This window comes from Colletes latitarsis, chromosome 8, assembly GCF_051014445.1.
Source record: "Colletes latitarsis isolate SP2378_abdomen chromosome 8, iyColLati1, whole genome shotgun sequence".
NCBI classification, from domain to species: Eukaryota; Metazoa; Arthropoda; class Insecta; order Hymenoptera; family Colletidae; genus Colletes; species Colletes latitarsis.
Genome location: NC_135141.1, coordinates 29149703 through 29170373, shown reverse-complemented (window position 1 = coordinate 29170373; position 20671 = coordinate 29149703). Strand labels below are relative to the sequence as shown.

The 20671-nt window shown below is 44.0% G+C and overlaps 2 protein-coding genes across 5 annotated transcripts in view; one reads left to right on the top strand and one right to left on the bottom strand.

Annotated features, from left to right (window-relative positions):
- LOC143344829 (neuferricin) overlaps positions 1-20671 on the top strand; it is a 258037-nt gene that overhangs the window by 209047 nt on the left and 28319 nt on the right. The gene's annotated exons all lie outside the window — the stretch shown is intronic.
- LOC143344812 (telomerase-binding protein EST1A) overlaps positions 1-20671 on the bottom strand; it is a 139147-nt gene that overhangs the window by 99849 nt on the left and 18627 nt on the right. For all 4 annotated transcript variants that reach the window (XM_076771256.1, XM_076771258.1, XM_076771257.1 and 1 more), the window contains one exon: positions 10374-10519. In XM_076771256.1, coding sequence (XP_076627371.1) covers positions 10374-10519 — 146 coding nt within the window. The remainder of the gene's footprint in view (positions 1-10373; positions 10520-20671) is intronic.

The window sequence follows — 20671 nt, the reverse complement described above, 5'->3', positions numbered from 1 at the left end:
CGACAGGGACGAGGCGAGAGACCAGAGGCAATAATTCTCGTGTTTTAGAGAGGCAATTTCGAGTCGAGTACGCGCGCACGAACAGTGGGATTTTCGAGGGCTGTACTTTTCGATAATTTACGCCAACGTGAGGCCCGGCCGCGTGGAGTTTCTGGGAACCGATTCCCGGTTCCGTGGCTCGCCTCCGCGAATCCTGATCGGTAATATAACTTCGGTTTCGCGTACGCGAGCAGCATGTACGGGACACTTTTTTGTCAGAAATTTTACGCAGGTCCTCGCGTAATCTCCGCGACGCAGGCCGTTTATCCGTGCCACCGACCCGGCCAGGATGCGTTTTGCATCGCGACCGGCTCATCCGGCACAGGACGAAGCCATCCTTCGCGTTATCGTCCAAAATTTTGCGTGATGGCACCGCCGAGCATAACGTTTCCGACGTTTTCGAGACGATACGTGAGATGGATATATTCCCGGAAATTTGTCGATCGTCTTTCGACTTACGCACCGACGTTTTAAACGAAGAAAATTTAGTATAAATTATTATTTCGTTAATAATTTTTCGACGCACTAAACGGTTTGAAACGACGGACTTTTACATGTATCTTTTGTTTCAACGTGCAAACTTGAAATTTTACAGAACGGCGGTGTAATGAATAGCAGTCGACGAACAATCGCGTCTTGTTAAGAACAATCGCTAAGTAATCTACGGTACGGCTTAAAATAAACGTACGTTTCAAAAACTTGATTAATAACCGATGATAACCTGTATAGCGTACCGGTACGCTTATGGCTAGTTGTCCCGAGGTTAATTGAAACCTTGTGTATAACGAGATAGAGGCGGCTGGATTCTTTGCGTTGATGTATTTAGCGACAGATGATGAAATTATTAGCAACGTTAGAGCCCCGTGAGGATCACGATAGAAAATCACGGTAGAGAAGATCGGACATGATTGGCTATCGAATGTGCTATTAGCCATGTGCGTGATGTGCTCGATCGAGCACCGGACGAAAACAATTCCGCGAAAGTTTCTCGCGTCGATCTATTCTTGAAACTGAAATAAATCGTCATGTGCAATAATTTTTTAGCGTTTCATTTCGGAACGTACGATGTTTGAACACCGAAGGGGAGGACGAGAAAACCTCGAAAGTGGATTATTGCGTGGACCTTCGTTTCTTAGGGTGGGCTCGGGGGGAACTCGCGCAAGGGCGTCCCTGGGTCCATTAATAACCGCGACAGCAGCCCTCGTGACTTACTCGCGTACTGAAATTCACAAATTACGCGGTTCGAATCACTTACTCGCCGCGAAGGGTGCATATTAAGCGACGACGATCTTCCACGGCGGAAAGTGCAGCCGCGGAGTAAATGGGCGCGTGTGAGGTACGAATGCACCGCGGGGCAACGAAGAAATCGTACAACCGCCGAGGCTAATGTCCCTAATGTCTATAATCTCGGATCATCTGCATCCAACCTGTACCCTGCACGCTCTTTTCCACGTACTCAGACTTTGACGTCGGACCGAGCCGTTGTTCGACGCAACGTTCAACGCTAAGTACAGGTACTCGCTCCCTTTTGCTCCGCGAGTAAGTGCACCATATCGAGTCCCGGGGATGAACGCGCGCGGCTGAACCTTTGGCAGTTTCGTGGCTAACCGCACGCACCGCTGTTATTAAATTGCCCCATTGTTTTTACCTTCATTCTTTCACGGTCGCTCCCGTTTTTATCCGGAGATAAAACCCTGCTCCCCCTCGAGCTTCTTACGGACCCTGCTCCCCTTCGACGTTCCCTCCATTCTTGTACGCAAACGCAAAATATTATCATCACAATATTTCAAAAGATTCTACTGTCTTCTCGGATCTACTTCATCAACTGGTATTGATCGGTTGTCGTACAAATTACCCCGTAATAACAGAAAATGAACAATACAGCGAGCACCTGCGTTTTGATTTAACGTTTCTATGGGTATAAAAACAAAATGACGAGGAAAGAAGAAAAGCGAAGAGAGGTTGGACGAGTCAAGATGGGAAATCAAACGGTGAGAATAATCTAGAAAACGTACAAAATACAGGGTGTTCGGCCACCCCTGGGAAAAATTTTAATGGGAGATACTAGAGGTCAAAATAAGACGAAAATCAAGAATACTAATTTGTTGATGGAGGCTTCGTTAAAAAGTTATAGAAACATTTCCGGTCACACAGTATATTTTCGGTAAAGAATTTTTTTCTCGAAAGTACGTAGGATTTCGGGGGTATGTCTATTCACCAAAAATGATTGTATTTGACCCCCGCAACTGAAAATAATTTTTTCAGAATGATTTGAAATTTTCGAATTTAATTGGTATTCTTGATTTTCGTTTTATTTTGGCCTCTAGAATCGCCTATTAAAATTTTTCCCAGGGGTGGCCGAACACCCTGTATATACGGAATATATTTTGCGCGAGCGTGTATATTCTGCATACGTGCAGCGCATGTTTCTCGTCGACCACAGACGCAGAATGTCTGCAGTCTGGTCATCGTAAGGTTGAAATTGTCATGGAATTCGTGTGTAGGACATAAAAGGAAATACGACTTGAAAACCTGATGCTTAATTTAAAGAACTCCATCGAAGATATATGGCCCCTGAGGGCGTGCGATCAAGTTAGCCGTTTCGTTCAATTATCTTCTAAACACTCCTCGGCTTCCTCTTCGAAGCCACTGAAACGTACAGACCCAACGAAATGTTATCTCCGGCTGTTAACGTACGGTACCCCCGAAGGCAATAATTGAATAACTGAATTCACCTTCCTACGTCTGTCCATTCCCCCGTATCTCCGGCGTATCTTTCTTTATTTCTATCAGTCAATCGTAAGGGAACCTCGATCCTTCGGGTACACGGGAATGAAGTTACAGCGCGAAAAGATCGCGGAACAAGGATAGGACCATGATGAAGATAACGAGAGGGGGGGCGAGGGAATTACCTACAAAATGATGAGGGAATTAGCCGGTTGTGTCTATCGTATTATCGCAAATAATACTTGTCCGAGATCCGGTACAGTTAGGTGTAATTAGGTGAACCACGACGTACGATCTATACCTCCAACTAACTCTTACGACGCGACCACGTTCGTTTAAAGAAACAAAAATGTCCAACGAACGTTTCTTCGAGAGGCCAGCGAAACGATAATTAAAAAATAAAGCAAAATTTGGACTCTCGAAACGAGAACGAGCCCCGATTAAATTTCACTCGCGAGTTTTTGGTCCCAGTGGGAGTTCTTTTTTTCGACTCATCAGTTACGTTCTTTGGAGATCCGATTACCGGTGGTATAGGGGGGGAGAGGGGGGTGCAAGGTGCACGACCAGAAGGCAAAGGAGAAGAGGCGCAACGAATGGAACGACACGACACCGAGAGAAACGAGAAGAGGCATGCGTGCTATTTATAGGGTACCCGGTTGAATAACTTGTACAATGCAATGATACATGTTCGAATAGCTTTGATCTAGCACTGTTATCAGAGCGATCGCGCGTGGAAAACTGGATTCGAGGCGAGCCGTGAAAGTAACAACACGAATGGGACATTAGCAACGCGCTATTTATACGAACAAGTGGCACGGTATATTGCGAGGGTTTTATAGCGCCGCGGCAATCGCATTTCCATTTCGAATTAGCCGCCTGTGCGCGTCGATTTCTGCGCGTACGACGTCCACCACGGTCGTCCACATAACGAATATGCTAGTTTAATGTTCGTTTCGCGAATAACCGACACCATCCAGGCCCGTCTCTGCGGACAGTTAACAGTTAACAATTGTCTATTCTATATCACCCTCTCACATCCTTCTTGGACTGGTTTCTCGTTCGACGAATACTTCTAGTACGCCTATGATCGTTACTCGAACTAGCGATGCGAATGAAACACGTATTTTCACTTAAAATTATTAATAACATAGTAAAAGGTACGAAGATTGTCTGAATTTTGACTCGATACCAAATCTAATTAATTTGAATAAATACTTTCTGTAACTATCACTTATTAGTATAAATTCTAATTGTACCCGATTCCATGTAGTCGTTGTCGACGATGAGACTGTTTACAAATTATTAATGGAACTCGCGTAAGTACGGCTTTTATGTAATGTTGGTAGCGAATGGGAGACGTAAAAAGACGTTTTTAGCATACCGTCGGTTGATTGCGGGTCGCGTTCAAACACTGGTTCGTATAGGTACGAAACAGCACATAACAATCACGAATCATGCTATGTATTCAGGTAGATCCAATGTATAATCAGTACACTCGACTACATAGTGTTAATAAATCACCAGAAAGTACATCCGCGAATTACGAATGGAAGCAAACTGCTCGCGTCGAACCGCCGTATTAAACAAAGTAGAGGCCCCGGTAGCCGTGTACCAAATGGAATCAAAAGACGAACGAAACATCGAAAAGTACAGACCCGTGGATAACTATCCTGTAATCTACGGTTGGTTTCATAGATCCTAGGTTGATTGGTAACAACCGAACACCGACGGTTCGAGGAGCCGTGTATTCGTTGGCAAAGTGCTGGAGAAGGTCGTTTACCCTTTCCGCTGGAGGAATCTCTTCATCGTGAAGTAGCCGGCAGGACGTGGATTATCTTACTCCGTGTGCAATATCTTCGGCTACTACCCGCCAGCCGGACCTCGAGTGCTTTCAATTCGATCGTCGACAAAGTGGATCTGATGGATGTCTCGAGGATGACTCGACATTTCGAGAGAAGAAAAGAGACATTTCATTTTTACCGAGGCACGTTAACGTGAAATGAATTACACGCGAAGGAGAGCGTCGGGGATCGTCGTGAAGAGGCCCCCAGAGGGAGAAAGATTAAAGTTACCGCCGTGAATAACGTGCTTTTCCACTTACGTTCTTCTTATTTCCTACCGACGTACCGCGCATTGCGCTTCGTTACTTCGTTATTATATTTTACGTCTATTTATCCAGTTTAGGCTTGATTTTAGAGCTTTGAAACCGCCATTCTTATTCTGCTCATCATCCTGCGTAAGTAACGTTCGCCTACGAGCATTTATCTACGAACTCGCTTTCTGCGTTCCACGCTTAACGGAACATCGCATCGATGGATAAATTTTTCCAGAACTGGGCCCAAAAAGAAAAGAAAACTTCGGTGGGTCGATATTACGTATTATAAAAAGTAACGAAGACTCAAAATAGGTTCCTCGTACTCTCATTCGAACTGTAATGTACGGATTCTGAGAAGTGAAATTAACACTAAACCTACCGACACTTCATGTATATCCATTCCTACCATGACATGAAAATTGTGTTTTGAAGTTTATTCGTAAGATATCTTTCTCTTTTATGTCGCATATTTTTTCTTAAAGCATGTACAAAAACATTCAATACTTTTACCCTAAACGTACACATTTAGTACTTAAACTTCGTACAGAAAATGTACAAACTGCGTGGAAATTTGTTAATTTTAGATAGAAGATAAAACGCCCTTGAAAACGAATTTTGTTTTAAATCGATACCGTATTTAATTCTGAAAGAAAACAATTTTTTACGAAAAAAATAGCATAGTAATTATGCAAACATCCCGTATACAAATTTTAATTCATTTTCAACTAAATAAACAATTTATAATTCACTTTTATCGCGCATCAGTCGTATAATCAATAGGAACTGCTGAAACTCCATTGGGTATATAGCGTCAAAGTAAATGTCAAAATAAACATAGAAGATAGCATAAATTATAGTAGGTGGTATAGTCATCGGATAGAGGATGAAATGCCCTTTAAAATGAGCGTTCGTACGAGCCGATAGCGTAATTAGTTCCGAAGATATGACGATTTTAGTTTCAAGTCGATGCGGTGGCTAGTTCCGGAGATATAAGGAGTTTAAGTTTCGTTGTTGCGCTCGCGAGCTCATTGATTTCGCGCGCGAGTCAATAGTAAACAGTGCGTAGTAAATTCTTGGAAATACTACGCCCCGAAACTAGGTCACGAGAGTCACGTTCGTGAGGTAGGTCAGCACGACTCACGTGCGAGAAAGAGGTCCGACGCGACGCGTCAGACGGAGACAGCGATAGTCAAATTAAGAAAAATACACTTTTACATAAATTACGATATCTCGAAAACGGAAAGTCGGATCGACAAAAACCAAAAGCCATTTCAAAGAGGAAGCTTTGCCGCCGCTAACGATGGCTCAATAATGGAGAAAATATTAATAATTTCGAAACTGCACGTAATTAAAGTTTTAGTAATTTTAATGCGCGTTGGTAGCCTGGTTTAACACGGGAAGAGCCATAGCGGAATTTTTAAGAAATTACTCTTTCACATAAATTACGATATCTCCGAAACGGAAAGTCGGATCGACAAAAACCAAAAGCCATTTCAAAGAGGAAGCTTTGCCGCCGCTAATAATGTCTTAATTATAAATAAAGCAGCAGTAGTTTCGGAACTGCACGCGTCTAAAGTTTTAGTATTTTTAATACGCGTTAATTGGGCTTTTCTAAGGCGGAGAGCGAGACATAGAGGAATTTTAAAAATTATGCTTTTCTTTACACGATGATATCTCGAAAACGGAAAGTCCGATCGCCAAAAACCAAAAACCATTTTAAAGGGGAAGCTTTGCCGCTTTTAACAGTGACTTAGTTATCAATAAAACACTAATAGTTTCGGAGCTGCGCGTGTCTAAAGTTTTATTATTTTTAATACGTGTTGTTTGACCGTTCTAAGACAATGGAAACTGAAAATTCCCTCCTTTGATATTTGCTATACATATATTTCCCATTTAGATCGGAACCTAACCAGAATTTGATACCAAATTTTGTCCAGTTTTTTACAAAGAAGTATAAATCATTTAACCGGCCGTGGTAGGCAAGACAGACTACACATTTTTCTCAGAAAACAAACAATAAGAATAGAAGTGAATAATTTAAAATTCATTGTACGTATACGAAATTAAAATACCAACGATTTTCATACGATACTCTATGAGCTTCGATTTCAATAGAATTTTGCCTGCATACCCTATCAGTGTTAAATAAATCGAATACACGATTTTTTCTTTTAATAAATCTACTAGAAAATATTTTGACAGATATTCCGAATAACTCGATTCTCGTTCGTGTTCCAAACAAACCGTATTTTACCCGAGGCGTAAAACAAAAAAATAAGACACAAGTAATTATCTATCCCGAAGAAGCCAAGCACCGACGTTATTACCTGCGTCAGCATGCCAATAGAAGATGGCTCGATTGAAAATCGATAGAGCAAACCGCACGATGAAGGCTGACCGTTCACCGACATCAACCGCAGACGGTGTCGACATGAATGCATAAACTCAATGGGTCATTACCGGCACTGTTTACGATTTCAATTACTGGCCGGTTGATAGCCGGTCATCACTGTGTCATGGATAAGGTTATTCGCATGTGGCAAGTGTTGCGTTGCATCGCGTTGCATTATCGCGTGGTACCAACGACTCTCGATCGTTCCTATCGGCCGAACGATCAGGAAGTATTCCGAATGCTCGATCATCCGGCGCTGGATAATTAAAGCGTACCGCGTGCAGCCACCGAAGGCGGGGTAAACTGGTTCGTTAGCGGGAGTGAGATCGCTAACGTGATTAAAACTAACCGTACTGCACCGACACGCGGTGTGCATGTCCAGAAAAATATTAATGATGCGGCATAAATTACTTGCAATTTATCGATTCGCGCGGGGAAGGGATTCGACCCTTTGTGGGCACAGCTATAGTTTCGAGCACGATTATCTGGAGCAGTTTCACAGCTGTTATCAATAGACCTACAAATCTGTTGTTGCAGCTTGACGAACAAATACGAAGCTACATTAAATATTAAGATAGAGGATAATAAAAACTGTCCCGATTTCGCGACCAAGGTGTTGATATTCGGTTTACTAGAAAATTTTCTAATATATTTAAGAAACAAAATTCACAGAACTATTTTACGTATTTCGATGACAAAATGATGATGTTTTACCCCCCGAGGCGATGTAATAGACTGAGGTCCCAAGAACTTTTAACGATAATTTCGATACCCGTGATTATTTTCGAATAAGAGTGAGCGTTATAGAGACATCGCTGGAAACGGAGGTGAACGAACGATGAATTTTCATTAGAGAAAAATATTTCGTTCCGACAGCACGAAGTCGAGCAGTTAAATAGCCGACGGAAAAAGCCTCGGAGCAGATGCAAAAGATCCGTGCAGACAGTTTTACATCGGAAAATAGACCAGCGAGAGTCCACCTGGCTCGCCGGTGACTCAGAGTGGGTTTCATCCTAAGAGAACCGGAGTCCTTGACCAGGGTTTCGCTCTCGTGCAGGAATTAGCGATAATTATATGGGACTAGCACCTGCACGCAGCTGCAAAAACACGGGATTCTCTACCGGCCTGTTGCTTTTTCACGGCGAGAGTGCATCGGCGAGTCGCCGGTCTGAGTATGACTCAGAAAGCATTAGGCAAAGTTATCTGGATACGCATGCGATAATCTAGTGAAAATCACGATGAAATTGCAGAAAGTTTAAATAAATGGTCGTCCATGGGAAATCTTATGCCAGCAAATCGGCCTCGTTAACAATAATCTTGCTCTTAGTTTCTCTATCATAGTTCTCCATTATGTAACCTACATTTTGAACAATTTTTTTTTCTTTAACTACAGAACACGTTCGCGAAGAGCAGAAAATTGTTAAAATCTCTGTAGATCTACCTACGCGAATGACCACTCGTGAGAAGCGAATTTAAGCGGTGTCGGGATTTAAAAAAAATTATTTTAAATTTCTTTTTACCAAATACTACGATTATAGCGACGGTCGAGGAACGTTCTCGGACAATTTACAACAGCGTGGATCCTCTTTTTATAATAATTCAGCGCGTCGAAGGCGGTCCTCTCCGCGGTTCGTTCCCATTATACTTTATACCGGGCGTTATTTACGACTGGAAGCACGTCAAATTTCCAATCGCTTAAAAATTCGAGGAAGCGTCGTGGGCGTGAAAACGGCCCGCCGTTTCGGCTGTATATATTATTTACACACGCCGAAAACACGGCGTTCGTAAATTTCTATGGCAACGCCACGTTTACGACTCAATACCCAGAACAAATTCTGGACGACGTAAAACCGACTCAAGGGTGGCGAACGGCTCTTGGTCAGTCCAATATGTCTGCGCTTCATCATTCTTTTACGCGCCACCCACCCGCTTCTACCAAATTCCATTTCACGCTCGAACGTTCCAACTTATTGCCACGCTCGACGTGCGCGGTACAAAAATATTCCCGAACATAATCCGACGCGTTAAAATCTGTTGAATATTTGTCAATTTGTACATCTACTCGACGCTACTTTTTTGCTGTGATAAAATACACGAAGCAAAAATATTATTATAAAGGTGATGGTAAAAATATGCTGCTCTTACCCTGATGGCTTTAAGAGTCTCGAATTTCAATAATACCCCTGTTATTTGTAATCTAAAGCAAATGTACTACAGCTAAACTCCCTCATCATTAACATAGTACATTGTAATAATATTATCCCGATCGATGAATAATAAATAATAATTCCAGGAAGCTGTTCGAGCGATCGTTTACGCGGGAATCGAGAAATTTTGATGAAATACGATCCGCGGGAACGGCGGGCCGGATTCAATGAAGAAGCTCCCGACATTCGTAAGAGATAGACGACGGAGGGCAGTTTGTATCGACGGGTATTCGGCGTCTGAAAACGCGAAGATCCCCGGGGACGATACGTTGGATTGAATTCGAATGGCTTTTGGCAGCAGGCGTAGTCGTTATTCTGATTTATTGCAGCCGTTCGCGCTGCCAGCGCCGACAGAACGACGTGAAACAATAAAGCCGGACGGAGCGAAGTTCGCGTAGTAACATTAAATAACGAGACGGCCGTGGCCGTGAAAGAGATTCGATCTAAAGTGCCGGTTACAACGTTGTCGTAACAACTTTCTTCTTCTCCTTCTACCGCGGCGGCCTATCGCGTTCACTCGAAACGCACGCGAGAGAAACCTTTTATCGATCTATCGTCGCGCGCGTGATCCACGATTTTCCTACCCCCTGATTGCTTTTCTATTCTAACCATTCCCTAGGAAAATCATTTTCTTCCGTTACAACACGGAATACGAAGCGTTGGTCCATTTAGACCCGTGGAAACTTTTTATTTGTGAGTCGTAAAGTTGGCGCCAGAGTTGGAAAATTGTCTAGTATCCGTCCTTTGCTAAATTTTAGTCTTTTCATCGAGGACGATGCGATTTACGAATAGAAATAAGCAGAATATTTCCATCTGTGCGATTCGATGGAGTTTTTGTGAAAATCGTTGGCTGGTCCCTCGTTTCAGGGAACGTTACAGATAGGATCGAGCGAGTAAAAGATACGTGACTCACCTTTCAGCTGCGTCGACTCGATGGCGAACATATTCAGGGCCAAAAGCTGAAGCAATCGCGTCCCGGGAAGAGGCAGCGGCGAATGTTGAAGAAGAGCTCTGAATTCCTTCAACATCTGGACACCGGCTTCTTGGAACGTCTCCATTCTGAAAACAAACGACGAACTTGAAACAAGTGTTCCAGCTTGAAACGCTAAAAAGAGACGTTTGTCTCTACGATATTCAAAAGGATTATGTCATCGATAAATGTTAATTTATCGAAGAGATCTTAACCCGTAAAAACGACGTATTTCAGGTGAAACTTTCAAGACCGGAATCAAAGAAATTATTAAGGTATTTCTGTCGGAATTTATATTGACCCGAATCACTTAAAATTTACGATATTAAGATGACTTTAAAGAAAAGAACACTGCCCGCATAGCACATCGAATACTTTATATCAAACTGTATGGTATCTACTTGTTTGCAAGCAATGTCTCGAGCAATAAAAGCGTTAAGAAGACGTAGAAAAGGATTTCTCTTCGAGTTCTAAATCAGGAGAGTCCCATAATCGTACCAGTGCGCCGACGTTGAACCCTGTCAGGCGCAATGTTAAAGGATAATAGAATAAAAGGGGCCAGGACGAACGACTCGACGCGTGGTTCGTTCGATCTCTAAAATAGCATCGCAAACTCTGTCGCAACTGACAGACAATCGACTGCAATGGGAAGAGAGTATGAATAAGTGAAAAGCCAGCCGTGGCACGTATCAGTCACTCGACAGGATCGTGCATATTTCAGGTATTTTGGTCTGGATAAGAGCAACGACCTCCATCTCGCCAAGTTTAAAATAATCGAAAACGATTTTTCTACAAAACGGAGGAACCTTTTCCCCCCGTAACATCAAACTTGTCGAAATATCCTCGATAATAAAAAATTACAAACGTTTGATAACGTGGAATCCTGTATCTCAACCTTCTTTAAATTCTAAATTTAGATTTAAAAATTGAAAATTTCAAAGTTCAAAGAACGGGAGATAACGTTTTAGCGGGTCGAAATTTTATCGCGAACGCGCGTAAACCTGTCCCCCGAGCATAATCTTCGCGAAAGAGGGAAACGTTTGTCGGCGCGTTTGAACTTCGTCCAGTGTCCGTTGTAAAAATTTCCGGACGCTCGTCTTCCGCGATTCAACGCCGTTCGAGCTGCATTCTGCCAAGTCCGAATCGAGTTCAGATACATCAGAGGTGATAATTTGTCGGGAACAAACACGCCGGGGACTTACTCGCGAGTCGAGATGGGGGGGAAACGGTTGGATCCATTTAAAAGTCACCGTGGTTCCTTATCTCGACTCACACCCACGTCTCGCGGAGCTTGCATTGCTAATCACGGCCCACGTAACGCGTGCTCGCCACTTTGGAGAACGCGCGATGGTAAAAGATACGTGTAATTCAATAAAAGAAGAAAAACCCAATAGTAGTCTATCTACATAGGGAATGGTTGAAATGGTCACTTTTTAATTAATATTTCCCTTTTCGCTAAAAATTTCTTCAAAAATCTGTCAGAGGAACGATCGAAGTATAAGCTACGAACTCAGACACCGAGTACGGGCTTTTTACAAATCGAAGTGGCTTTCGCGTACAGTAGTCCCTCGTTTCATGACGAAAAAAATTCAGTCACCAGGCGGGGGAATATTATATTGGGAGAGACTGCTGGTAACCACGCAGTTCTGAAGGGAGGCGCGTATCTGTGGCAAACCGTGTTCCAGTAATTAGCCATAACTCGTTCTATCGTTGTCCCCGAGTTATCGGAGACCGCCCAATAACGCCATCATTTTCTTAGGATCGACGCGCCTATACATTCAAACGGCGCGTCCGTGACACCCGTGCCGAGGCGTACAAGAAATCAGCCCGCTTTAATTAGAGTATCCAATTATTTATTTGCGAATTCCTCGATAAGACGCGTTGCGAGCGAAAACATCCGACGATCCGACGAAGAATGTGCCCAAGCACGAGGGATTTAATTAACCGTACCGATGTTTTTCCGGCACGGGGAAAATTTATTTCGCCCCTAACGGTTCCTCGCGGCTGCGCTTCTGCACAAGAACTTAGTAATTACGATTATTTTAATTGGACGATAGACTTCATATTGCGATGCAACGAGTCGCTAGGAGACGCGTAGCAATCAGACTGATAAGGTCTTCGCCTAATTGGATGAATTGTGTTTGCGTAACCGATGAAACGATCCCGGATAATTCGCTCGTTCCGATCGATGCGGAAAATTCTGCGATAGCGTTGCGTTTCACGGCATCGATATTAACGCGACATGCAATAATGGATCGCGTACTCGCGTTTACCCGCGACGTTCTTTCCTTGGTATCGCTCGAGCAAGTTGTTTGCTCGTCGCGTAATTCGAATTCTAATTTATATTCGACCACGAAGATGTTCGCGGATAAGAATTCCGAATAAAAGAGCAAGGAAATGTTCAGAAGCGAAATAGGAATTGCTGAATATCCGAGGCAGTTCGAATGTAATTACTGCTCGATTCGAAACATTTCGCAGAAATTAATTTCACCGACCAGTATGATCATTACGCCGAAAAAAGAATTCGCCCGGGACAGTGACGGATCGTTTTCATGAAACCGAGAGGAGTAAAAACGCTTCATAGTTTGCAAGAATATCCCGATAAATTGGCAATTAATTAAACCGTTGCTAATGCAGCTTTGCATCATCATAAATTTGCAACTACCTGCGATAATGCAAGACTCGCGAGATAGGAACAGTCGATGTAGACCGAACGCAAGGGACGACGAGCGCTATACGAGAATACTGTTAAACTACCGTTTCAAACATTTATCATTCGCCTGATCATAGGTTCGAGCCGTTCAGTGAATAAACGCCCCGGAGAAGTGCTCGGTCGACTAATTCGCTCAATTACTGTTTCCGCGGTTTCGCTGCGCCGGAGTACGAGAAACGAGTCAAATAAAACGCGATGGGAGAGACGGAAGGTCGGTTACGTTCGTTTCCAACGTCGTAAAAAAATAACAAATCGTTAAATTAACATACCAAGGGGCGAGGAGGTTGAACGAAGCGAAACAACCGAGATTCGCGGACGATTTTGACGCGTCGACGAGGATAGAAGCGCAAAAGGAGAAGAAATTAACGACGATGCCACGGCGCGAGAGCGGTCATCTCCCGGAGCCGGCGTTAATCTCGCTTCGTTGAACTCGAATGATAAAGGAGCGAACGTCGGTGCTCCCGTGAGACCTACTAAACAGCCATCCACGGTAAACACAGACGGAGAAACAGCGCAGAGAGATCTCACGTACCGGAGGCGCTATCTTTCCCACAACCTCGTTTCTCCTCTTCGTGGCGCCGCGATCTATCTAACGTCTCAGTCTGCCTCCCTCGAGTTCGCGATTCAGAGAACTCTCCCGTCTTTCAACCCAAATCCAATCCACCTCGAATGACTATCGATAAATAAATCCAGCGGCGCACCCAGGGTTGGAAATTCCATCGATCTTCTCTCTACGAATGTCCACTTTTTACTTTTAAAGCGGCGTCATTTTTACCCGTGATAAGATTTTACTCCCTCATATCGTTTATAATCAGTTTATAATCAATAAAATTTCTATTTTACTCGGGTTTCAAGAAGGAATTTTGAGAATACAACACAGATCCTTCAGGATCCACCACTTGTCTTGTACCCAGAATATTTCTTCTGTTTAGAAACATCCAAAATGGATGCCACTGTTATATCTTTAAGTGATAACAAATCTTCGAGTTTCCGATAAAAATCGAATGCAAACGCAAATTCGCGTTCACACGTTGCTTACAATTCGAGGGATCCGTTGCGTAAACTGTTGAAGGCCTCGGGTTAGCTCGAAGCACGCTCGTAAAGCTCGTTTCTTTATTAAAGGCCCGCACCTACGCCTGCAATATTCCAATTTCACGATGGCCGAGAGACAAGACCGCCGCACGACCTCTCGTCTCGTCAGGCTTGTTTATTTCAACATCGGGTCGCTTGATCCTTTAACGGATTCAAGGATCTCCGGTGGATCCAGTTACGTGCTTACAGGTCTTTACGGTAATAACTTTATTCGACCGTTTCCCGAAACGGCGGATTCACGAGGCGCGAACAACCCTGCGAATTTACACGACGATTGGCCAAGAGGATTGCATGACGCGTTATCTAATAGAGTCACGTTTTCCAAAGTAACGCCTCGCTATCCGGTAGAGGCTTTATTTCTAGCGAGGACCAGCGGGTAAATTATGGTTTTGTTTCCAATAAATATGCTAAAGCGTCGAAGACGCGATTCTTTCGCGATTCTAAAAATAAACGAAACGGACAAAGCAGTCGGAAACAGATGCAATATTCAACGAGCAATGCATACATTTTCATAATCAGCGTAAAAAGAGCTAGCAAACGGTGTATTAATACATATTCATCATATTGATACACTGTTTTAGAAACAACCCAGGAAGCAAAGTGACTAAAACGCGCAATATTCTCGGACGACACCCTAATAGTTACCTCGTGCAGGCGGAAGGCTCGCGTTCTTCCTGACTTCTTAAGATAGATCCGCAATTAGGGCGGCGATATCTCGTCGACTTCGACCGCCTTTCTTGTTAACTTCGAACACTTTTCGCCCGCAGACCTCGCAATTACTCTTCGATCTTCGATTTAACCGACGAAGGGGGACTTGGTAACTCGTACGCGACCGTGCAGCTACGCAACTTGTAATTATATCGTGGTACATAACGTTAGCCGCTTGTTCTCGCTACTTAGGGACGCTACTAGCGCGTTCGCGTGCTACCTTCTGCTCTGACTTTCCAACGACTGAGTCGTAAACAAGCTGTAATTATTAACACCGCGGGGTATTCTTCGTCGCGCGCCGAGCGGCTGTTTTCTGCAAACACTTTATTATTCTATTTACGGATTCGTCCGTAGACCTTTATGCTAAATCCTGCGACGATAGGGCCACGAGTGTCGACGAGCGAAACTGGAAACGTCCCTATTAAATTTTTCCCCCGATATCGGAACCTCCAGCTAACACCACGTGCCACGTTTTGTTTAAACGTTGGGCTCGCGCTGTTGGACTTTAAATCGTAGGGCAAGGGGTTAAGGATTGAATCGCAAGCGAAATAAACTGTAAGGAAAATTCTAAACAAATCGTAACTTTCGCCTGCGGTGGAGACACCGGTCGCCGGGACAAGAAACAGAAATCACAGGTAACACTGTATTAAAGAACGTACATAAACTCGTACGTACGGGACGATAAAACTGTTCGAAGGGCAGTTAAACCTGAATCGTAATTCCCGATACGCGAACGGCGGTTTGCCCCGAAGAAGTTGGAACTCGGCGGTCCGTCTGTGGCGACGCCCGATTAAATTTACGGCTCTTTGATAGACGCTAAAAACATGATTACCATACGTCGCGTGGAAGTTACGCGGGCTTAATAAGGCCACGTTGCAAACGCGGGGCTATCGTCGAACCGTGCCAGCTGCGATAAATGCGTACTCCTTTCACGTTCAAGGCGCCGTCCGATCGTCAACAACTGTCAACGACCGCTTCGAGGCGCCTTCGCCGAGAATGGAAAGACCATTCTCACGACAGTGAAACTGTCGCTCACGGCCGACCAGGCACCGGGCATCCTGCCTTTACGAACTCGCCTCGTGATTCTATTAGTTCGCTCGAGAGATACGACGCGCCGCAAGATCTGTTCCAACTGTTACAGCGGACATTTTCAGGCTGCCGTTCGCGATAAGGCTCGACGCTACGTCTTGCCATCCCGAGAACAAAGCAAAGGGGACGGGGAAATTACTTTTCGCTAAAAGCGTTAACCGTAAAAATTAAAAGAAAGAAAAATATCGTTCCCAGGAGTTCGGAGTGCAAACGCTCTCTGCAAACGCTTAGCACCCAACAGCTGTTAGGGGTCCGTCGACGATCTCTCCTGCCGTGTTTTTGCAACAAACTGTTGTTGAAGCATATTTTATAGCCGCAATATAACTCGGTACTCGCATCACTGGCATTCCAACGAAGCTTATCGCCGTCAGCGCGGTGTTCGCGAGGAAACCGGCAGCCCGCGGCGTCGGTCGCACGGTAGCCGCGAAACTGAATGAACGCGACGGGGTAAAACCCCGACTCGATCGAGCAATTGAAAAGACTGTTAACGACCCGAGGCGCGTTTAATTCGGTGTGTTAGGTGCCAATGGCGCAAGGTGGCACGTTATACGACCGATACCAAGGTCTCTCTGTGTGAGGTATCAAGCGGTAGCGTCGGCATCCTGACCTTAGCCTCTTACTTACACGACGACCTTACCGCGCTAAGGTGATTTCCTGATGTACGCTTACCCTATGACGTTACCGGTTACTTATTGAGAGAACTGGGCAATGGCACGGAAAAAGAGAGGCGACGCCGTGAATTTATAGCATTCTTCGATCGACCTTTGCCGAGGATAAATTTGAGGGAACGCGCACGCGACACGCGCAGATAACCCCGAACGGCGAAAAGGAGCCTCGCGTTTCGTCAATGATGAATACGAACGGGGCTTCAGGAATCGAGAACCATGGGGAATATCGCCGATAACGTTGTACCGCTATGTTATCCGAGAATTACTGCTACACTGCGCGCGGGGGGGATGCAGGAAACGCAAAAGTAGTACTCGAGTTTTCGAAAAAGCGTGGGAAAACCTATCGTCGAAAAAGACTTAACGTTTCTACGGCAACCTACCGTGCATCGCTTATTTCGCTTTTCGATCGGTCTGATCTGTGATTAAACTGGTATTCGACTTCGTGTATTGCAAAAGGAACGAGCGTTGTCTTTAATCTAGCAACTCGATAAATCTCCCTTTCGATGACCCTGATGGAAGAATGTTTTCTATCGAAGTTAAACGATATTTAACCGACAAGGACTTGCAGTTGATTAAATTTAAAAACAAATTGATTTAGTTTTAGATGGAACTAGGCATTTTTACTTCATAGTATTGACGCCATTTTAGAAAATTAAAATTGTCTCTTCATCTCAGAAAAATGTGCTTGTTATTTAAAATTCTTTTTTAACCCTTCACCGACCGGTAGTTTATCGATCGGTTATCGTGAAAATAACCAATCTTACTAGATTTAATTTTACCCTATAATAGAACGATACAGTAAGCATTTTCACATGCGATTTAATACGATTCTATAGTTGTAAAAAGAAGTATACTGGGCGTCCCGTAGCATGTGAGACCCATTTCAGGACTAGATTCTACACATGAAAACAATAAGAAAAAGTTCATACAAACATACGTCGTACAACGAAAGGGTAATACAGTCAATGATAAAACGTCTCCAGGCCTGTGTTCAGATGCAAGGAGCTCGTTTCGAACATTTGTGCCTAAGGTGAACAAATACGGTGTGTTAAAGAAGAAAATCGCCATAATTCGAAAGCAAAGTCGAATAGGACGTATGTTTATATTAGTCGTGGTGCAAAGGATTGAAAAATTTGTTCGCTAAAATTTCGTTTGATTTCGATTCGAAGTTCCACGTTCTATTTTACCGACTGAATTACCCCGAGCGAACGGACGCATCCTTGGCGAAGCGGAGGATCCGCACGACTCGCGATCGGGTTTAAGCAAAAATGTCTAGGGAAGTTCGAGGACGAACCGTTAGCGCGATTATCTGGCGATCAAAAGTGGCGAAGTCGAGGGGCCAGGGCCGGCGCGCGGGGGTAGCCAAGCGCACGTGACGGAGAGGATAGAAGGAAGACGAAGAAGCTGGAAACTTAATGCTCGTGGTACCGGCGGCCACGCCGTCGCTGGATCGCCGAGGAATGGTTATGGTGCCCGGCCCACGCAATCCGTGGGTCATGGACCATGATCTATGGAACACGCCGGCATGCCCCGTTATGCGCTAAAGTGCAAACTTGTTAGTCATAGAGCCGTTCGATGTCGATGGGACAACGCGGGCTGCCGAGGGGCCTGTGTTGCATCGACGCAGTCCCGAAGACGAAGAAAGCTCACGAGGTTGAATCCGCCTCTGGTACACCTCTCTCCCCCGCCTCCTTTGGTTGGCTACTTCTTCGTTTCCCTCGCGATCCACGAACGTACGCTTTGCACACCGGCACAGAAACAGACCGCATCCTCCGTGACACGGCGACCGTGGGTCGTGGGGATGCCGTTATGCCCTAAAGTGCAATTCTCCCTCTTCCTCCGCCTCTCCCTCTACCTTTCGGCTTTTCTCTTTTACGTCCAGTACCCCTCCTACCCCTCGAGTTTCATCGAGGTTCCCTCGCGAGTACTCGCGCTGCGTGAGGACCGTGCCAATCGCGTCGCTGAGCGGAATCGCAAGCAGAGGGGCGCGTGGTTTCGATCACCCCGAATTTCAGAACAAGAACAAGCCCCATCGATCTCTTACTTATTTTATTTCGACAAGGTTTTTTTATTTTGTTTTATTATCGCATCGATCCGACGAGAATGGGTCTAACAGCAATGAAAATAGCACGAAAGCATAATCGGTGGCCTCGTAATGCGGTGTTATTTAAAGCCGCGGCAATTTTGTACAGAAGGTTCCATTACGATGCCTCGTAATAAATCAGAAACACAGCACGCAATTCAGAAATAATTTACATCCACGTACGGAAAATTGAAGCTTGTTCGAGTTCACGGGTTCTGATACAGTGTTATAAAATAAGGACACGAAAACAAATTGCATACGATTTTTTCAATTTTACCTGCAACCGATCGACTGGCGGCGTAATTACGGCCGAAGATTAATTGGCTATCATTATCAACTCTGTCGCGATAGAAATATAATATAACCTGATTTTATCTCGATCGATGTTATCATCGATATTGTTCCTATTATTAAATCGTCGTACAAGTTTTTCGTAAAATGTTTTCGACTATTAAAAACTTTAGATACGCTTCGAACGAATATGTATAAATTTTATACAATTTTAATACAAATATGTACTTTCGAGCGTCACGGTTTCCTGAAAATTATGTGGATCGATCAATTTTCAGCGCAAATAGTTAATGGGCGCTAATATCGCGATAATTTTATCGGCTGGATTAATTGCAAGTAATGACAGACCGTGCAAATTGACATCGGCAACGCGCAACTTGCTCTAATTAAGAACTTTACGCGGACCGGGAACGAGCTAATGGGAAAAAAAAAATAATCCTTTCTCGGGATACCGAGATAATGGCTCGACGAGGCAGACAAGACGAGCCTCGATATTGAAATCACGAATAAAGGATGCCCCGTGTCGCGCCGTAAATATCCTGTCATTCAATTTAGACCGTCCATGGTCCTTTTATCTTCGCGTGCATTCACGTTGCACGCGTTACTTTGCGCGTAGAAAAGGAACAGGACGAGGGTCCTTTAAAATCACTTTCTATACGGTCGCCATTATGTTCGCGAATCCCCGAGAAGCGGGAATATTTCTTTTGCATCGATCGGTGGTACTCGGAACGATATTGAAATTGATAATCCAGTGTCAGCGCCTCCGACGACACCGTAAATAATTAATCAATGCACGATGTATCGATCTTAAACGTGCGACCGGAATAACAGAGCTGCCCTAAGACCGAAGAGATGACGATACATTTGGTTTCCACGAGTAAAAAGTAAGAGTACGTTACTTTACCGCATTAAAAAGAGTGCATTTACTCTTTTAAGACTACGGTTGGTGACCTCGCGTTCAACCTTTGTTTCGAATTAGTAAAACCATCGCGATAGGAAGCAGGAAACGTTTTGAAATGGAAAATGTAATTCATTAGCGATGACGACTAGATAAAAAAAGATTTACACGTAATTGAACAGAAGTAACATTAAAAGCATCCTGCGTGAGAAATAATTCCTTGACATACGTTTTCGCTGTTTCGAGGGTTGCCATAAAAAAGTTAAGTCATTATTTCCTCCTTCTGTTCATTACTGAACGCGTTCAATAGATACTCTGTAGAACTCTCTCGGAAATAACAAACTTTTCCCATGATTCTCTATATATTCCGCGGCAGTTATTTTTATCCACGACTTGTCTCAAACGTGACTAATAGTATCTCTAATTGTACAACATTTAAGAAGCCTTAATACTTAATTCGAAGAAAGATTCGATCGAGGAAAAATTCGTTAACGAGTTCAAGATGAGTTCTTCGCCTTCTTTCCCGATCAAAGATAGAACTAGGAATTCCTATAGGAACGAACATTTCGTTTAATTAATTATGTACTTCCCTTCGTTAGACAAGTTTCTCCGTTTCTAATTCATACAAATTGTTTGATATTAAATCAATACCCGCGACACTAAAATGGTAGTTTGATGGTAAATATGGCCCACATACGA